Source organism: Psittacula echo (genome assembly GCF_963264785.1).
Source record: "Psittacula echo genome assembly, chromosome: 7".
NCBI classification, from domain to species: Eukaryota; Metazoa; Chordata; class Aves; order Psittaciformes; family Psittacidae; genus Psittacula; species Psittacula echo.
In genome coordinates, this window is record NC_137740.1 from 58351161 (window position 1) to 58371715 (window position 20555).

The 20555-nt window shown below is 40.3% G+C and overlaps 1 protein-coding gene across 1 annotated transcript in view; it reads left to right on the forward strand.

The window, feature by feature from the left end:
• PIK3CB (phosphatidylinositol-4,5-bisphosphate 3-kinase catalytic subunit beta) overlaps positions 1–8040 on the forward strand; it is a gene marked incomplete at its 3' end in the record, with an annotated part of 59033 nt that extends 50993 nt beyond the window's left edge. Inside the window, exons 19-23 of the mRNA XM_080623754.1 lie at positions 4199–4366; positions 4840–4963; positions 5603–5748; positions 7280–7412; positions 7903–8040. Of these exons, the coding sequence (XP_080479880.1) occupies positions 4199–4366; positions 4840–4963; positions 5603–5748; positions 7280–7412; positions 7903–8040 (709 nt within the window). The remainder of the gene's footprint in view (positions 1–4198; positions 4367–4839; positions 4964–5602; positions 5749–7279; positions 7413–7902) is intronic.
• Positions 8041–20555: the final 12515 nt, after the last annotated feature.

Genomic DNA, 20555 nt, shown 5'->3' on the forward strand with positions numbered 1-20555 from the left:
CTTAAAACTCTCAGAAGAAAAAAAAGGGAGCGAGGGGAAGTTCCTAGTGAGAACTGAAGTTCTATAATTGGCCTCTTCCATTTATTTACTTAACTGGGAGCATCTTCCTTCCATTCATCCTCTTGTAGTTATGATTAGAACATAAAAATGTAGGATTGAGGCAGGGCTACAGTTTGATGTCTGTCGAAGAGAGATTAACCAGGCAGCTGCCAAGGGAGGGCTCTGAAATGACTTGAATTGAAAACAGAATTGGACAGAGCAGCACCCTGAATGCCTGGAGCGTGAGGACACAGCTAGGAGGGTAGGACACTGTGATGTCCATGTTTACAGTTTGTGTGCCTCTTGGGAAGAGGTAACTCCAAAATCTGTGGGTTAACAGCAGTGGTTCTGTTGCCGTGTTCGTGAATTGGGACTTGCTGGCTTCTTGGTGAAGAGGCATGGTATCAGGTAAATAAGTGCTTTCCTGAAAAATAAAACTTGATATGTTCATATAAAGACTGGAGTATTCTCTTCTTGCCCTGTATCATCCTTTGAGGCTAACGTTTCCCTGAAGTTGTTGTTTCCCTTTTGCCTTTGTGGATGCATAATGGATTTTGCGCTTTTCAACCGTTTTCCAGTACAGTGGTAGCTTATGCAAGTATGATACAGGGCTTCTCTCTTCTTTCACCAGCGTAAGAGCAGAAGCACTTGGTGTCTGCCTCTCTCTGCCAATCAGTAATATCTTGCCACAAGCAAATAATGCTGCTGCTACAAAGCATGGATCAAATGGCAACCGATATGCTGCCATCGAGGAGTCTGGGATAGGATCAGTTTCCTTATAATTGCACTGCAATCCACAGTCAGTTATTCAGTAGTAATTTAAAATGAAATCTTAGCCCAGTCTGTGCCTAAGGCAAGCATGATATTCCCAGTGGGGTTTCTTAGCTCTGGAGAGGACCACCAAATATATATTGGTTTTGAGATCTCCAAAGCTGAAGAAGGAGAAGTGTATGTTTGTTTGTTTGTTTAACTGTTAAGTGATTTGTCTCATGGGTGAACTGGCCTATTTCACATAGGGTGCGTTTCGTTGTCTCAGTCCCATACGTGCGTTCTGACTACAGAGCAGAACAAGACCAGGTTTTGTATCAGGGAAACGTGCAGGAGGATGCAGCAGTGTGCTCCAGTAGCTCCTTCATCCAGAGCTGTCACTGGATGGACCATGGAGTGCACAACTGAATAAAGCTTCTCACAGAAATTGTATCTGCTTTTCATACAGACCCAGCTGGTAGACAGCAATGACCATCAGCCCAGAGGAGCACTGTGCTGTCATTTAGAGAAGTCTGGCTCAGGATCAGTTTACCTTAGATGTCCGTCAGTCAAGTACCAGAGAGAAATGAGAAAACCAAAAAAGCATACTCTTTAATCCCCATACCTATTAATTTCTAACACAAATAATCACCTGAAAATTGAGCAGGAAAGAATTGACATTAGTAAGTGTGTGCAGCCAGACTTCCCTAGTTCTTTCTGTAGCTTATCTCTAGTTGTTTCTTGTTCTTTAGGTATGGGCAGTTATGAAACAAACTCACTAAATAACGTGGTATTTTTATTGAGGTTACATCTGCAGAGTGACAAAATGAGACTTTCAGTGGTTCAAACCCAGGAAAAGTTACAACTCTTCAAGTTATGTTGCTTTAAAAAACTGTCTGAAGTCACGGGTATACTCAGTAGATTGTCATTCTCTGACCTTTATTTCTTTGAGGAATGTTTAAATTCTACAAATACCTGTCACAGCAGAGGAGCATAACATCTGTCTGTGGGGTCTGCAGTGTCGCACCTCTTGGAAGAGTAATCCTTGCTTCAAAAAGCGTATCTGTAGCTTTACCTATGTGACAGCATTGAAACTGTGTTAAGGGAGAACTTAGCAAAGTAAACAGAACAAAAGAAAATCTGAAGTTTGAGGACTTTGATCTATGCTGAGTGACCTTTGTTGTCGGAGATTGTCAAGGTATTTGGTACTTGGTTACTTTATGGACAGATAGAGCGAGTTCTCCAGACTATTTTTTCATTTCACGGCTTATGGAGTTCAATGCCTATGAGTTTTCATCTTTACCTCCCTTAACGTCTGTCAAGTCTGTTGTTAAGCGACTGTACATGAATGAAATCAGAGCTCATAAACATATTGAAAAATGCATTTGTTACAAATGTAAAAATGGCATTATTTTTAAATGTTGTTTAAATGACATTGGCCTTGAAATTACAGAGAATGTGTTAATAAATTACTAGAACTTGGTATTGGAATTGGAAATATACTGCTTTGGAGATATAAACTCTGGAAATAAAGAACAGTATTAAATGGAATGAAGAACATTTTCTGTCCTGCTCAGGACTGCTGTGTTGATCTGCCTGTGGTCTTTACTGGCCTTAAAAAGCAGGGGGCATATCCTGCTGACAGATGTTGAAGTCAGAAAGACCAGGATGAGATGGAAAGGGCCCAGAGGATTTGTCCCTAACTTGACTCCTGTCAAACTGTCGCTCTGACAAGGATGTTTTTTCCTCCAGTTGTAAGCACACAGTCCTCAAGGGGCTGAAGGCTTTCATCATTGCTTGCTTTTGAAGGGGAAGTTGTTGGACATGTGCCCAGTTAAGCTGCAAGTAGGGTGGATTGAAATGCCATGGAAGAAGGCCAGCGTGCACTTTAACCGGGCAGTATTTGGCTTACATTTGTCGTGTCGTGATAAGGATGGGCAGTGCTTCCTTGTATCGTGGATGCTGGTGTTCGGTAATTACAGATCCCTTCTGTTCATTGTGAGAGCCCTTTGGTCTAGACTGTTGGGGTTTTTAATTGGGAAATAGATTAGAATAGAAATAGGAAGAAAGTTCCAAATATGCACTTCTCTTTTATTACTATTAGGTTTTAATTTTTGTTTCAAAGTTCTGTGTTCTCTGAATCCCCTCTTGAATCTAGTTTTCAGTTTGTTTTGTTGCCAATAGAGAACAACCCCCAGCTATATAGTTATTCCTACTTGTGCCACTTCAATTGCGTGTTATTACTTAGGTAGAGAAACTGCTCAGCTATCTAATAACTATTATGCCAAAAAGTTCCAGTTATTTTCACCTGGAATGTTATTTACTTTTCCTCTATGACTTGGGATAATGGGCTCTGTCAGCTAAAAGATGTGGTTCTGCTTTGTAGCAGTCAGTATCTGCTTTACATATGAATACTGGTTAAACTCCACCAGCAGTGCTTTTTGTGCATATATATACATATATATGTGTATGTGTTTATTTATATGTATATAGGGATGCATATGTACCCCACACAAATTTTAATGTCCTACAATTTTTCATACAGCTTTGTAAGTTAGTGAGTGCTAGTCTATACCTTGTGTACTGCAATCAGATTTGCATGAGTAGCCATTCTTTTCTACGTGGATCCATGACCAGAACAGAGGTAATACTCTTGACACCTCCATTTGGGATGCAATGCCTTTGAAGAGTTGCTTTACTTTCCCATTGCAGACGTGGAGCTCCCATCCAAATTCCCATTCCATTTAGCATTTTAAGCATCTGGAGTAAGGAAATGTTTTGGAAAGAACGACACTTAACTATTTAGACACATCGGTCTTTGAGTGTGTCTTAATGCAATGATATTGTTGTAGATACTTTTGCAAGACATGGTATATGAAGGTACAGGAATACTTTTGCATATCAGGCAGGTTAAAAGGTGCATTCCTGGTTTTCATTATGTTTCTATGCTTGAAATTAGTAAGAGTTGGAAAACATTATTTTATATTTATATTTAAAAGGATTTCTAGCATTTTATGTTAAACTAGGAAGAACGGGGGAAAAGAGATGCTCTTTTCCATTTACACAAATGATTTTGTTTAGAATGAAAATAACTGCTTAGGCAGTAAAATAACAAATGAAGACAAAGGGCTCCCTCTATAGTTTCTCCTATCAAAATACAACTATGTCACCTAGGAAAAGGGAAAAATTAGGGTTATTTATACTTTATATATATACATATATATATATATAAAATATATATATGTAGGGAAAAATATTTTCAATGTATTGCTGATATTTTAACTTTGCAAGCAATGTCTCTACATTAACCTTTAAGAGTTTAGTGTTCAAGTTAGCCTGAGTATTCAGCCTGAATAATAAAGAAACATGCTTCCTATTTCTGTTTTTGACATGAATCTGTGTTTCCTTTCAGGATATTGCCTTATGGCTGTTTAGCAACCGGAGATCACTCAGGCCTTATTGAGGCTGTATCTAGCTCAGAAACCATTGCTGACATTCAGTTAAATAGCAGCAATGTTGCTGCTGCCGCTGCCTTCAACAAAGATGCTCTCTTGAACTGGCTGAAGGAATACAATTTAGGGTAATTTCTACAGTTATATTCTCATTTATAGTCGAAGCCACAAAATTCCTTCAAGCTTCTATTTCAATGTCGAGGAATATGTGGTGCTTCTGGCAAGTTTGTTACTACTTATTTTTCTAGTGTGTCAAATTCAGACTCGAATCCATGGTGCCCTGGGGATTCCAATGGCAACCCAGCTGCAATGTGGCAGCGTTTTGACTGCATATTGTTGAGTAAGTTATACTAGATTTGGCAAAACAAACAAACCCAAGGAAACTACATGGGTCACAAGTCCTGGTGTTGTTGCCTTTCATATTTGCATTTCTTCTGTTCCTCCTAGCTATACTTTTTACAGTGTTTTCTCTCAAATAAGTCTAGGTTTACCTCATACTAATGGGCATCTGCTTTAAACAAGCAAAAATCCTTTTTGAGGTCCAGGCATGACGCAAGTTACCAGTCTTGTGCACTGATGTTGATTGTCTTTGTGGTTTTAGAGATGACTTGGATCGAGCCATTGAAGAATTTACCCTGTCCTGTGCTGGCTACTGTGTAGCTACTTATGTACTGGGGATTGGTGACAGACATAGTGACAACATTATGGTCAGAAAAAATGGTCAGGTAAAAAAATCTCTTCTGTAGGTACAATAATTTTACAGTGTCTCTGTTGTGAGATTTATATTTATCTATAAGAATTATATTGAACTTCTGATTTCTTCAGTGTCTCAGTAAAATTAACGAGTTTATGTAAATTATTCTGCCTATAAAACTAGCAAGGATTTTAAAGGGAGAGTTTTAGGGACACTGCAGTATTAAAGTTTTTACCTACTAAAAGAAAGCTGAAATGTCGCTTCTGAAATGGAAGCCCGGCTGCAGGTTCCCTGAGCTTAAGTTCTACTAGCTTTGCTCCTGGCTTTATGTGGGAAGCCCTTGGATATGATTACGTTGAGTCTTGTGGGCTCATCACTGGGCTCATTTTTCTATCTGATATTACTACAGGATGTTTCTTGGCAGATGTCAAAAGCTTAAACCTGAGATAATCTTTTGCACATTGATTTGGTTGCTTGTAAGAGCCTGGATGTTATCGCTGACTTTAAATAAAACTTGAAATGTTTAAAAATAAATACTCCCAATGGGTTGAAACTGTGGGTTCTGAAGAGTGGCATTATGCATTAGCTGTTCTTGATACCAGCATCCTGTAGAGATATTGGAAAAGTGAAATATTTCACTGTATAAATTAATTTCATTTCTGGTTTTTAGCTCTTTCATATAGATTTTGGGCATATCCTTGGAAACTTTAAGTCCAAGTTTGGAATTAAAAGGGAACGGGTACCTTTCATACTCACCTATGATTTCATTCATGTTATTCAACAAGGAAAAACAGGGAACACTGAAAAATTTGGTCGGTGAGTATGATTTTGATCTCTTACTTTCGTAACTGAGATGATCTCTAGTGATAATTTCCAGCACACCAGGAACCTATTTGGGTTTGGTTTGCTCATTTGCACTTGTGTGGTAGTGTGCTAACATGCATTTAAAACACTATCTACTTCTCTACTTTAGCTTGAATATATACACAAATTACTTCATACATCAGAAACTGCAGCTCTACAGTGAATAGATACAGTTCCTTTTATCTCCTCCAGCAGGAGATGGCAGACTCTTCTGGGCTCATCTTTTTTTTACCTTCAGCAGCACCAGGCAGGAGGGAGGGATTCCACAGATTATTGTTCAAGTGAGATGAAGCACTGGACTTAAGCAGGCTCCCTTCTGCCCTTTCTGTCTGTCAGTTCACATTCATTGTGCTGATCGATCATGCCCTGACTTAGATGCTTAGGTGTATAGAGCCTTCTGCTCCCAGTCCAAGGCTTTGGCATGCCCCTTCCCACCTCAGGATACAGTGCTGCAGTGGAATGTGAAAGCATATGACAAGGGAAGCTGCCTTCTATGAATCTACCTGCTGTGGGAGATCTGTCTTTTTCCCTTCTGTGTCATTCTCACCAATGACAGGAGGGGTGTTCTGAATATTTTACTCTCACTTTGCTATCTGTTTTCAAAGGAAGAATTTTTTGGCAGAGATGTGAAATTACATACTTAAATATATAAGATAAATCTTACAGCTACTTCTGGTAGCAGAAGCTGTACATATAGTTGTAATGTGTGTCTATGAAAAGAGCTGCCAGTGACCCATGTCTCTTCTGGAGACTAAAGAAATCAACGTGTAGCTCCATTTTTAAAGCCATGATGTAAAGGCCATTAAGTGACTGTGCTGTTGCAAGAGCTGTGGACTGTGGAGTATTTTAAAAGGCAGTAGGATTCCACTTTCACTTGAAAAATGCTTCAGAAGAGATTTTATTCTTGGAATTATTGCTCATCATCTTAGTCTGAAGGGTTCTTCCCAATTTCTGTGGAAATTTACAGATTAAATGCTGGACAATGGCACATTTGGGGACACTGAGCAAGGTCTTAAGTGCCTGTGTGATAGGTCTTCATGCCAGATCTGGCAGTGAGTTCAATTTTGACTACATCTGCAGGAAGGAATTACCTTACAGAGACAGGCTGAATTGGTAGGGACTGCCGTAGACTTGCTGTTGTTCTCCACTGTGTAGGATCATGAGGGTGTTTCACTTAACATTTCGGGAGAGGTGGGACACCAGCATTATCTTGCCACTTTTCGCTTTTTCCGAAGAATGGTAGCTTGTTCTAAAGCTTTTGGCCTATTGTACGGATGTTCTAAGGGCTCCTTGGAGGGCATGGGATATATCTGGTGGAATGCATTGGAGATTCTGTAGATATCTGTGTTCTTTCTGTTACTGTGTTCGTTCAATACATGCGTTAGACCAGATAACAGTTTTTGGAAATCATTATATACATTTGTCAGCTGTGTCAGTTCTCATGTGTTGTCTTGATCGCATGTGCTTGTGGTTGTACGTGAAGGTTCCGCCAGTATTGTGAAGAAGCATACTTGATTCTGCGAAAACATGGAAACCTATTTATTACACTCTTTGCACTGATGTTAACTGCAGGGCTTCCAGAGCTAACCTCTGTCAAGGACATCCAGTATCTCAAGGTAAAGTATGATTTACTGCTCAGTGGGACTTTGCACTATGTGAATTTTGAAACTAAGATGAATACATTTTAATTGTTTTCCATTTCTGTCAAGATTTCCACATAGTTCCAAAAGCTTTCTTTTTGAGCTCTGTAGAGCAAGGCCTGTAGTCAGTCCTAGCGGTCAAAGGAAACTGTGAATACGTGTTCCTCTCAACTGTTCTATAATGAGTTCAGCATCCCTTCATCTTAAATGTAGTTACCTCAGGGTGTTCTGTGTCTTGGCCTACGCACAAGCACAGACCCGCAAAAGGAAAAAATTATCTGCTTAATTCTTATTTAGTTTTGTCTTTAAGGCCAGAAAATACCTCTAATACATTGCTCAATGAATAATAAGGTGAAAAAGTGTCAAAACAGGAAAAAAACAGAATGTGGTTTGTGTTGCAAGGTGGAGGCAGTGTTAACTGTAGCTTGTAAAATTCCTAACAGTACTTGTTTTGCTGTCATCTCAGGACTCTCTCGCTTTAGGGAAGACTGAGGAAGAAGCACTAAAACAATTTAAGCAAAAGTTTGATGAAGCACTCCGGGAAAGTTGGACTACTAAAGTGAACTGGATGGCTCACACTGTTCGGAAAGACTACAGATCCTAGAAGGTTTTTGCATTTGCACTAAGCTGGATGTTCCTTGATAAGTGTTTTTTAAAAGGGATCTGTAGCATGGACCAATGGAACCTATTTTAAATAAGAAAGAAAACAAAACAATGAGAAGAAGTAAGACTCTACAAATAATGAACAACCTGGATAATCAGTTCCTGCTGACTTTGCACGCTGAGAGCTACTAGGCATTTTTAAAACTTCTTTGGTACTTTATGGAGGTGTAAATATTTGTTTTTATACGTTAGGGTGATGTACTCTAACAGCCTCAGGAGGTTTGGAGACCTCTGACAGAATCGTTCTTTGTTTAAAGTTGGGACTTGAAGAGAAATTTTTTTTATATATATCCTAATCTGGCTAAAATTGACCATATTGTGTATATTTTTCATATGAACTCTGCCTTACTGGCACAGATGCATTAAGTTACTGTAAATAGCAACCACAGTATCATTGTACTACAGGGAGCTGCTTAATGTCTTACACTGCTGCCGAAAGAAGAGTAGATATTGGTAAGATGGGGAGGCAGACGGGGGAGACCTCTGGAAATGATGCGATGTCCAGATGTTCAGGGTTGCATGATCTTGTTCCTTTGACATAACACACACAAACGAAGCCCTTCTGTAAGGGGAAAGTAAGACCAGACATACCTGGGAGACCCTCACTGGTAGCAGCCTCCCATTTGGCCTCTGGGGCTTTGCTTTCAACCCCTTACAATGCACATTAACTTCAGGTTCAGCAAGAAGCTCCTTACAGCCTTACACTGAAATTGGTATCTCAGATTAGTTGTGCCATGCAAACATATTGATTTAGGTATGAAGAATTTTCATCAAATATACTATACATAATGTTTTATCGGAGCATACATACCAAAAACCCCAAGTGTTTGGAAAAGCATTTATGGGAAAAGATCGTTCCCTAAAACACCAATGAGAAGTCATTAATCTTTTCTTTCTGTATTTATTAAAGGCTTGCAGAAATGTTGCTTTACAAGATATATATGTTGAAGATGGTTGCTGAAGAAACTGGATTTGTTTTAATTTATTTAGTGAGGTACCAGGCTTTTAGGTGCTTAAATGGAGAGCAGATTTGTTACGTGCAATAGGGAACTGCTGGTTAAGAGATGTAACATACTGTTTCTGAACATCAGCAAGATGGACTTTACTGCTTGTTCTCCAAGGAACACTGGTAGCTCTCAGTTCCTGTTGCCATTTGAAAGAGAATTAAACGTATGTTTCCTTTTGACTAAACAGTTGTTTTGCATAGAAATGTTGGTTTATGTAGGAATTTAATTAAAGGCGATTTTACTTTGTTGAGAGTGATTTATTTTTGTCATTGTTTTGGGGTTTTATTGTTTCTTTTCAAGGTCAATAACCTTTTTGAAGCCAGGGCACCATTTTATGTAGTGGTTTGATTCTCTTGTCCCTCACCCTTTGGGCAAATTTGACTGAAAAGACCTCTGCTTCTACAATATTGCGAAAGTAACATCTGCTTTATGGTTTTTAGTTATTTTTGGTAATAATATAGTAGCACTTGAAGTGTGCCATGTCCCCCTTTTAATTTATTTTTACTTTTAAAGCAGATGGGAAGAAGGGTACAAAGAAACTACTTTGCAGGTGACAACTCTGGGAAAAGTAATTTCATCCGCAGCTAATTCACAGCATATAAATTTGCATACATGACCATTCCTGGATGTGTGATGTTTTCTGTCAGACAGCATACTAGAGTGTCTCTGCTTTGTTCTCTTGTTGAGGGAGACATACCCTTCTCCCTGGAACTTGGCACATTCATCTTTGCTATGTAAGGCTGATGTGCAAGGTCTGGGGCAGGAAGGAGCGTGACAGCTTCTTACATCCAAGGCTAAGGCAGGTCAGCACTGTGTTCCACTCAACTTCATGTGAGACTGGGAACAAGTCGTTAAGTCTGTGCTTTTGATTCCCATCTGCAAAACTAGCAAATAGCATTGGCCTCCAGCTGCAGAAACACCTTCCCTCAGTTACCACTGGGATGTTGCACAGAGTAAAGATGCTTTGGACGTCAGTCCATTAATTAATTCTTTATTTGCCTCCCATATCCAGCCATAGTGTTAAAATGGGCAGTTTATTTGGGCTGAGTGGGGTCATATCTTTTTTCTTCTTCTGAGCCATTATTTTAGACCATTATTTGCAGAATTCAGAAGGCATCAGGTGGTCAGATTATAATGTGAGAGGGGTTTTTAAGGATTTTGTTCCTAATAGTAGAAACATAACATGATTTTAAGTGTGGAAGCTGTGGAAAGGATGTAGCTTTACGCTGCTGTAGAAGAGAAATGTAAGCTAGGACTTTGGTACAAAACTCTGTCACATCAGATGGTCTTGTGTCACATTTATTACTCTTTTCCGAGTTTGCTTCTAACCTGGTCTGAACGTTTCCATGGGAAAAGTAACTTCTCTTAAACCAGCTCTGCTTCTCCAGCCTTCATTGCATCTGACAGGGAAAACGGCACCTAGATTGCTTTAAAAACAAACTGGGAATATGCAGTGTGTATATTGTATAAATCTGTTCTGGTTTTCTTCTGACTGCATGATTACTGGATGAGTTTCCTTGCTTTACCTTGTATCATCTGATTTGTGGCGAAGGGTGACAACTGCTGTTCTTGCACTCTTGTGTGACCTGTCCTTGGTTTCCAAGGAGAGCACTCCCACGATTTGCCCCTCAGCAGTGGAGTTGCTTCCTTTCCCTTTGATGCTTGTATCAGTTTTATTGACAGTGGTGTGTTGTTTGTTAAGGCATTCACATTCTAGCAAATGCCTTTGTCGGAGCCTATTCATATATTTAATACAGCAGAGTCCAAAATTACTCTTTAATTTCCTAGAGCTATTGAAATCAGATAATTAAATAGCACAGGCTCTTAGTAATTAATATGTCAGGTGATGATCATAGCTTTATTCTTTAGGAATGATTCCAAGCCTAAATCTTTTAAGTATGTAATCAGTAATTCTATTTTTACTCTTTCACAATATATTGGGTTAATATAATTCTGTGTCTGAGCTGGCTTCTAAAACGAAATCCTGTGCTCACATAATGCATTCCAGGTTTTGGCAAGTTCTATTGTAATAATTCAAAAAGTAACTTGTCTGGCAGAAGGCTGCCAAGTGATGAGGGAGTAGATCTGACCCAATGGAAAGGGACTCTTAGTAGGTGCTGCCATATGTGACGGTGGTGCTGTTGGACCTCACAATTTGCATATGGCTGTAGCTCGCTTGATGGACAGCCTGCCTCCTTCTGGCTTGGTTCACAAGGTAACAGTCAGATTAAGCTCAAGGCAGGAGTTTTCTTGCCTGGCCACAGTACCACTGGCTACTGATTCCTTTAATGAGCTGGGTGTGCATGCTACCTAGTACTTCTGTGCCTTTCCAACTTGACCCAGGTGAGGAACTTGCTATCTTGTCCTCTAGCAAACCGCAAAGTAAAGTTCTACATCAAATGCTGGTAGAACTTTACATGTTATGTCAGCTCTGGAACACCCCACTGAAAGCCAGCTCAACTCTGAAACCTGTTTTAGCAGATTTCCTGTATTGGACTGTAGATGTAAAATAATACTGCTGTGATGAGCTAGTCCTTCATCCTTTCAGTCTGGCACCTTGAGATTCCTCAGGTGAAGTTTCCTCAGGGATTGTTTGATGAAGGATGGGATGGGTATGTATTTTTTAAGTAGTGGCATGGCTTACTCTTTGGAAACCTGTGAAGCATCATGGTTTAAGAACAGCAGTCAGAGAGAAATGTGAAAGGTTAATTCTGATTTGCCAGACATCATTTGGCTTTTATGAAGCAAATGGGAGGAAGCGACAATCAAGCTAAATGGAAACCTGGTTTCTGAGGGATTACAGCCCTTGTAGTGCAAGGATGTTTGTTAGATCTTATATATGGCTTTAGAAGTCTGTGTTTGGGCAGGAAGCCTGGGCACTTGCTGGGAGTGTCCAGAACCACTGAAGTCTGAGCAAAAGCAAGGAACTTGTTAGTGGTTTGTTCCTATTTGTGAATCCTGCCCAAGGTTTTTCTTGCGTAGCTTACCTAATGGGCATTCTCTGGATGCACGTTTGTGATCTGACCACCTGCTCCACGTGGACAAAGCAGCTGTGTCTCCTTGCATAAGGTGCATCAAGCATTTGATTGTCATGCCACAAAGGGTGCTGAGCAGTATCATTCGGGATGCTCTGCAGTGTGGGAATATTACACACATGGCTCTGAATTCCTCCTGTTGAAACTGTTCCATAGGGGGTATGGGAGGAAACCAAGACTAGGATGGATGATGTAGCTCAGTTAGAGTACTCCCTAGGGATAGAAAAAAAAAATTGTATTCCAGTCCCTTTACCAAACATTAAATTGGAACAAAAATGGAACATCTCCAAAGGGGAGCAGGAAGGACAGAGGGAGTCCTTTCCCTTATGGACCAGTGGCTTGGGAACACAGGAAAAGGAGTGATTAAACCGGTCCAAACTTCCCAGCCTATATTCTGCGAGGCTAAATAAAAGAACCCTTAATGGCTATGTGAGACCAAGCTTGTTTTGCCTATTCCCTAACAATAGCAAGGAATTCATCCTGCATACAGAATTGTACCAGCTGACAAGAGAGGAAGAGATGCGTGCTGCTGTGTTTCGGGTAATCTTCTCCAGAGGCTACTTCTGCCCTTAATCTGTCTTTTTGAACTCCATAAGGTAAGTTGTCTTGTCTATGCCTGGATCTTAATGCCACCCACTGTGTATTGGCTAGTCACAGTGCTGCTGTCCTGAACCTTGCTGAGCAAGTCCTTCTGGGCTCTGTGGAGGGAATGGAGACAGAGGTGTGGGTTCCACTGGTATGCTTAAACTGTGAATACTGTTGCATTTGGAGCTGTACTACACAGATCTTATACCCCAAAAAGGCTTAAACACTTCGTGTGTTGTGATTGTTACTGTTCCTTTTAAGGAGAAGCACTGAATTGTAAGTTAGGATTGTAAGTCTGTAAAAGTTCAGAAATTCTGGAAGGGAATTTATAAGTGTTCTGCAATTCTTGTGGCCAGGATAACCTTTAGAAGCCTCCTCCCCCATCAAATTGCATACCCAGGCTAGTAAATTTAAAAATAAATAAGAAGTTAAATATTCCAGACCACAAACAACACTGAAACATAGCTAGGCTCTACAAAAAAGTGTAATCATCCAGGGATTCTGCTTTTAAATTCACTTTCTCTTTTGCAGCTCAATGGGATAATCTTGTTTCCTTGAGAGGAAAAAGAAAAGTGAAAATGTTTCTGAAATGATTCCCTGTTCTTAATAGTCGAGAAACTTGTAGTTCCTACTTAAATATCTTTGTTTGCAAAGCTTAAGCTAGTTAAATTGGTGAACATGCATCTGCTACATACAGCAGGTTATGAACTACAGTATGGTTGTAACTGCTGCATATAGAGTGCACAGGACAATGATCCAGTCGCCCTGAATGGACCCAAGTGTCAGCATTTTGGATGTAGTCAGGTACCCACAGGGCCTCCACAGCAAATCTTTAATCACCTTTACGTACTTGACTTTCTGCAGACAGCATCTCCTGTGTCATAGTGATCAAGCAGGCTGTGGGCAATGAAGCTCCGTTCTGAGTGCAGAGTCTCGCACTTTGGGCAGACGAGGATTTCACATTTCGGACACATTTTCCCAGAGTGAGGCTGCCTTAAAGAACATATTTCTTCCCTCGCTGCCTTCAGCTTTTTGGAACCTTTCCTGTGTAAACATCTTCTCTTGTCTTCAAGAAGCTGACTTCTTCCCTGAGGGCTAGAACAGTCAGAAACGAAGGCAACAAGTTTAACCTACACAGACGTCCCGGATGAATGAGATCAGCAGAAGCAATTAGTGTGTGATTTATGAACCCTTCCTGAGGTTTTCCCTGTGACACGCTAGGAGCAGGTGCAGTGCATGGTCACCTGCAGAAAACAGAATGGACAGAAAATGGAGAGTGTGGCTCTGGTGCTGAGATGGCAGCCATTAGTTTCAGAACATAGAATTATTAAAAAGATTGTCACCATTTAAACAAACCCATAAGAAAATGGTAAGGCAACTAGCTTGGTAGGAGCTTTCTGCTCAGTTCTTTAAAATGCTGATGATGGTGAAACAAGCCTTGTGTGTTTGCATGAAGACAGATTACATACAGCTTTATGTATCTAAATTACAGGCTCTGACGTAGTAGAGCTCACGGTATCATAAATGTTCTTTTTCCTCTTTTATGCACTAATTGTGCATGAAAGACACTAATTGTGCTGGCTAGTAGATAACCCCTATATTACGCTATCCTTGAACAGAGATGGAAAGACAGCAAGGGAAGCACTCTTGATTGAATTATATGCCATTATATTTTATATAAAACAGTACATGAAAATCAAGACACTAACCTACATAATCCCTTACAGAAGCTCACAAATCAGTGCTGAACTGCAGAGATTGTCTGATTTCATCACTGTGAAAGTTCTGTGGACTCTGATGCCTTAAATGTTTTAAAAAACCTCTGCCATGCAATTGATCTGTGGAAATATACCCAGTAAAGCCTGAAGGCTGACTCTCCATTAATGTGAGAGTACCATGGGAGGAGGACGCTACATCACTGTTTTGATATGTTTTTATTTTTACATCAAACTGGGGAAAATCCATATTCATCACCTTTTAATAAGGATCAAGTCCCAGAAAGCATGACTTGACTGCTTCAGCTGCATTTGTCTGCCTCCCGAATGCATGCTTCAGTGAAATTATGCACAGTGGAGAAAATTCACAGCTGTAATTTACTGACTCCTTATGTGTTTAACTGTTTCCAGTCCAGTTTCTCAGCAGCAAGATGAACCCCAAAGCAAAGCCCTTGGTATTAGTTGTTCTCCAATTGGATCAGTTTGAGAGAAGAATCTTGCTTTCAGGATCATTTCTGGCTAGTCTATATTAATCCTATATCAAGCTTGTAACCAGCTGCTGTGGCTATCAAGCTTAATGTAATTAGATGAGTAATTGTTGAGACTTGCATGCACTTCCTGCTAAGACAGTAATTTCATGATAATTATCAAAGGCAGACTCTTTGGAGATGTGTACAGAAAACAGCTCTTCTAATGGATGAGAAAAGACTCTTTTTGGAAGCTAGTCCTGATCTTAGCATGATGTATATGCTAAGTTTACTTCAAGTGCAGGAAGATTAATATCAAGTACAAAGATTCAAGAAAAGAATTTCAAATCCCATAAGACTGATGATGGCAACTCAAAGCTAATACATGCACAAAGCAGTAAACTCAAACTCATTTTTGCCTCTTTGCTTACATTGGTTAAAGAAGGAATGGTTTTGCATTGCTTGGCTTTTTCTATCTATAAAGCAGTAAGCATAAAGGCACTATTATAGGAACATAAGCAATAATTATGCTCTGATTCAAGGAACTTAGAAGCACTAACTTTGAAGAGTGATTTTGGCTGCTGCTCATACGTTGCCACTGTCTCTGACAGGCTGGAGGTAGGGATATTGGCACAACAAAAACTGCAGCAATGTGACCCCCAGAAGCAATGTCCTGGGTTGTCACAAGTGGCAGTGCTGGTGTGTATGTGGAGGAATAGAGATGCTGCCCCTACAGTTCTCTTGTTGGGTGGGAGGAAGTATAGGGAAAAGGTTGTCAGATGAACATGCAGACCGCATGTTCGGAGACCTTCATTTCACACTTCTGGAAGTGACTTGCTTTTTTAGGTCAAGTTGTTTAATTAGCCTGTAACTGTTTCCTCCTTTGTGAAACAGTCAACAGAGTAGAAATAACAGAGGTGTCTGTGGCTCTTTGAAAGGTGCTCTGGAAATACTTACATAATGTCTTGGTTAAGAATGTATACAAAATATAATCTCAGAGGTACTTACAGTTTATTCTTAGGAGACCCAGAGAAGAGGTTCAGTCCAGAAAATCTCCTCTTGAATAGTCGCTCTCGCTTTTTTCGGCTGTGCTTCCCATCTCCTATGCTTTCTTCTGTGAGTTCCTTCTTTCCTTTGTGCCAGCTCATTTTATCTGTCATGGCAACAGCACCTGCTTAGATGAAAGCAGAAATCTGAGTAGCTTTTCGAAAGTACCTCCCGTACTGCATTAGACCTGGTGAAGTCTGGACCTGTTACTCCACAGACCTGTAAGTGTCCTGGTTACACAGAAGAGATCAGCTGCTTTCCATGAGATGGAGCAAATACCTGCTTGGAAAAATCCAGCAGACCCAAGGTGACTCTGGGTATTCTTACTCAACCGCTATTACATGTAATTATGGAAAGTAGGTTTGGACATTAAATATAACAAATATTTCCCTGTACGCACTCTCTTTCATGATTAGGCTTGTTGCTGAAAACCAAGAGAGGAGGCAGCTCGTTTGATAAAAGCAAAGAGCCAGGAGCTAATGAAACAGTTTTGTGCAGAGAACAGAAGCAGTGAAACAGATGTAAGATGGAATGAACACTGCAAAGCAAAAACCAGAACCCTGAAAAGATGAAGAACCAACTGGGGATTTTAGTTAAGGCTTGGAAATTGTTTCTTTTTTCTTCTGATAGAGCAGTTGATTAGTCTGCATTTCCGTGTTGCATTGCTTTGTCTCCAAGAATTATCCCTTTGGCCTCTCTGATTGAATTAGTCTCTCTGCTCTGCTTTTAATACTTGCTAATTGCATTAACTTTTGGTTGCTTGACTTGGAGGGTTGCATTCAGCCCCTCCTATTGCCTGGAAGTGCTTGTCTCTTCCTACCTGTTCAAAATATCTTCCACAAATCATCTAATACAAGTCGTGCAAAGTCTGGTTTAAAACCAGAACTGAAACCATTTTGAACTATGCACTTTTCTGATTTTACTCTTCATCTCCTCCCCCTGTCATCCCCCATCCATCCGCCATCCTTCCCCCTCCCCTCCCACACTCAACCTTCCCTGTTTTAAAGACAACAGTTCTTAACCAGTTCTTACAGTATGATATGCACAGGCAGGAGGGACTCACTGTGCAAGTTCTTTGCAGCATTCACACCCAGAAGCAGGGTGTGTTGAACTATTGTAATACAGTTGTGTTGTAATCATTTACCAAAATGGTACTTTTACACACATTAAGAAAAGGCTATAACTATCTTGAAGGAACATGCTACTCATGCTTGGGAGTGAGACACCCAGCTTTTTAACAGAAGCCAGGTAAATTGAACCTGTCTCTTCCACAGAAATGGCAGATTAGACTGTGAAAGACGATGCAAACAGTTAACTGACCTGTAAGAGGAAACTGTCACTAAAGAATTACTATGCTATTAAGAAATGAATAAAAGTTGCAAGTGAAAGAAAATTGCACATCTCACAATTATAGACTTCAGGTTTTAATCTGCGACAAAATAATCTGCAAGTTTGAGACCTGTTTCAGGCATACAGCGGTGCTGAGGTGAAGCTTTGCAGAACAGACCAATCCATGGCTAATAAAATCAGCAACTGGGGAGGCAGGAATCTTTCTTACCTCTGAGAAGTGAGCTTCAAAGGCTTCTCACTGCAGGATCTTTCAGTACTAATTCCACTCATCTAAAAGATCAAGAGAGGAAAATGTAACATTGAAAGTACAGGTGTAAGTATGTGGGAATTGGTGACAAAGAATCAAAGATAAATGGAAGGGGTCTTTTCTAAAGCCTTTTTGTTAGTAATTATTTAGAAATTGTAATTTGGATATATATGGTAGAGTATTTAATTTTTAACTATGAAGTTGGCTGACTGTGTTGAGTTTCCAGTGTAACAAATGATGTAGAAGGAATCCCTTCTATACTTTGTTTAAATGTGTTACCAGATCAGAGGATTTGAATACCCAGTATTTAATAATGTGTTTCTTTGCCATGCTTTTCTTCTTTGCTTAGATCTTGTCTAACTTGACTACCATAACTTTCAATATACCAATTGATTGTCCTCACCTTTCGTACTTAGCAACAGAAGAGTGTTTTTCTGATTTGTGAGCCAAAGTAACCAGTAATGGTGTTACTGTTGCTAGCCCTGAGATTTACTTCATTATCTGGTCACTCCATAAACCTATAATGATTCTTTAAAATAGGAATCCTACTTGTAGATCTGGGAGAAAACACATTCCCTTCAGATGAAGATCACGTAGCAGCAGGGGACAGCACTTTCAGGAACCTCAGTGTTGTGTCTTTAGCTTGTCTCTAGTTAATTATAAGCAAGGTCTAGTACCTGCAGGACTTCAGATGTCAAACCCGATTTGCACTGATGCTTGCTGTTGACTGCTTTCATTCCTAGGCTACCTGAGCAGTGTACTGGTGTCTCTGTAACTGCCTTCACGTTTACAAACAGCATTTCAGGACAAAGTATTATGGATGGATGGGGCAATAAACCTCAACAGTTGATTGATGAGATAGTTTTTCCTACCCAGGTCTGGCAGGTTAAAGATGAAGGAAGCCATTTTCCAGAAACAGAGTGTTTCGTGTTTCCACAGCCATCCCCCCAGCTACAGCAGCCCTGACACAGCTGATAGCCCCTTTGGTAAAAGAACCAAACAGAGCAAGAGGTAAAACCTTTGTGGCAGGGACTGCCATGCAAACACACAGGGTGAGAGATACCAGACAGGAAGGGAGGTCTGGAGAAATGAAATGACACGACTAGCAACTTGGGAAATATTTCTCAAGGTATTCCCAGGATGCAGCTTTCCTGATCCAGTCCTGTGTCTGAATTCAATACAATTTAAACTGCTTGAACAAATTCTGATTTTTTTATTTTTTTTTTTTTTTGTCACCACAAGGTGTCTCTGCATCTCTTCCTACACCAAAGGCCTTGGTATCCTTTAATGGCAAGTTGATGTAGGACTAAAGGAAAATGTGCCCCATCTTAGATATGGACTTTGTTCAGGATCATAAGCCTTCTTGGATTGGAATGGTGATGCCTTCATTAGCTGGTAGGAAATTATTCTTTAGCAAGAAAGGCCGTAGTGCAATGGTGTTATTTCATTTGGTTTTGAGAGCTCTCCTGTGTCTGATCAAAAGTAAGCTGTGCCCATGTGACATGGTGCATTGATCTAGCCTAAGCTCATTCTGCACTATGTTCACAATGTTTGAAGCATCATCCTTATATTGGCACATTTTTGCTAAAGCAGGCAATATCTGTCTGCCATTTTATCTTTACATGTATGTGGGTAATTTCTGTTGTTCTTCAGTCAGAATAGAGCTGACATGGAGTCAGCATAAACACCGCATCTCATCTATCTATCTATCTCATCTATCTATCTCTAGATAGTTTGTATATTAAAACTTTCATGTTGGGTTTGGGGTTTTCTAGTTTTGGATTTTTTTTGAGTCCTACAAACTTTGGTCTATCGTCACGGTTACTTCTTCCACCCTCCATACAGTAGGGAGAGGAGGTCAGACCACAGAAGGGGCTGGAAGGTCTAAGATAGCAGATCCTTCTGTCCAAGATGCTTCTGGCCACACATAACTCTTCACCTCCTCAATATTTTGGGTTTGAGGACTAAAATGACATACCTGGTGGCAGGTGGTCCCAATGTTAGGCTTAACTCTGTGAGTGGGTGTTGGTGTGGCTGTATGCTAAAGGGGTATCAAACATATCTTTGTCTAGGATATCTGAAAAGTAAACTGTCCTCACCAGAGAAGAGTTATGGAGGAATTCCAGATGACAAGTGCTAAGTGGTCTCTAGATGGATAAATCTTAAAGCTTGTCTGTAATCTTACTGTCATCAGGGCATAACAATTGGTTTAAAATCCAGCTTTTTTGTAGAGAAAATCCAGTCTGAAGTGTTTCTTACTTCCATCAGGAAAAGTTTCCCAGGGCCAGGCTGTTATGAATGCAGTACGTGAGCAAGCCCTTAGTGATGTGGTCAAATGTAGATAACTAAGGCTCAAAGTGATATTTATTTATTCATGCAAGTAATTGGGTTCAGTAGAAGAGCCAGATTCACCCTCTGGTGGCAGTAGGTATGACGAGTCTTCAATGCACTGAGCAAGCTCCCAGGCACCAGAGGGAGAAGAAGGAGATAGATGTTCCTGTGATTAAGCTATTCTGAGGTGTTTCACTGTTCCCAAGGGGCTGGTTCCCTTCAGAACTGGCAGCCAGGGGCTTGCATCTGAATCCGGCTGGGATAGCATCCGGGCCTGGATTTAGGCAGTAACTGAGTGTCCTAATGCCTGGGCTGTGTATCACTGCTGTGGGTGTTTTCACGGACCCGGTTCCTTTCTTTCTCCGTGAAAATTTTCAGCTTGTTCATACTAAGTTTAGAAATCAGGACTGATGTGTTGCTCACCCCTAGTACCTGTATCTTTTCCTGTCACTTTGAGGAACATCTCTTTTCTTTGGCTTCCACATGCAGAAAACACAGATTCAATCTCGTGACACCAAGGTACTTCATCCCCAACAGGCATCCCAAGATCTGAGGTCTAGATACTTACAAAAACTCCTCCTGTTCTGGGTAAGCCCTCTCCTTACTTGGGCAGACACCTGGTTTCAAAAGCTTGTACTACCTGTCACTGCAATTGATGGTAAGTTAGTGAAG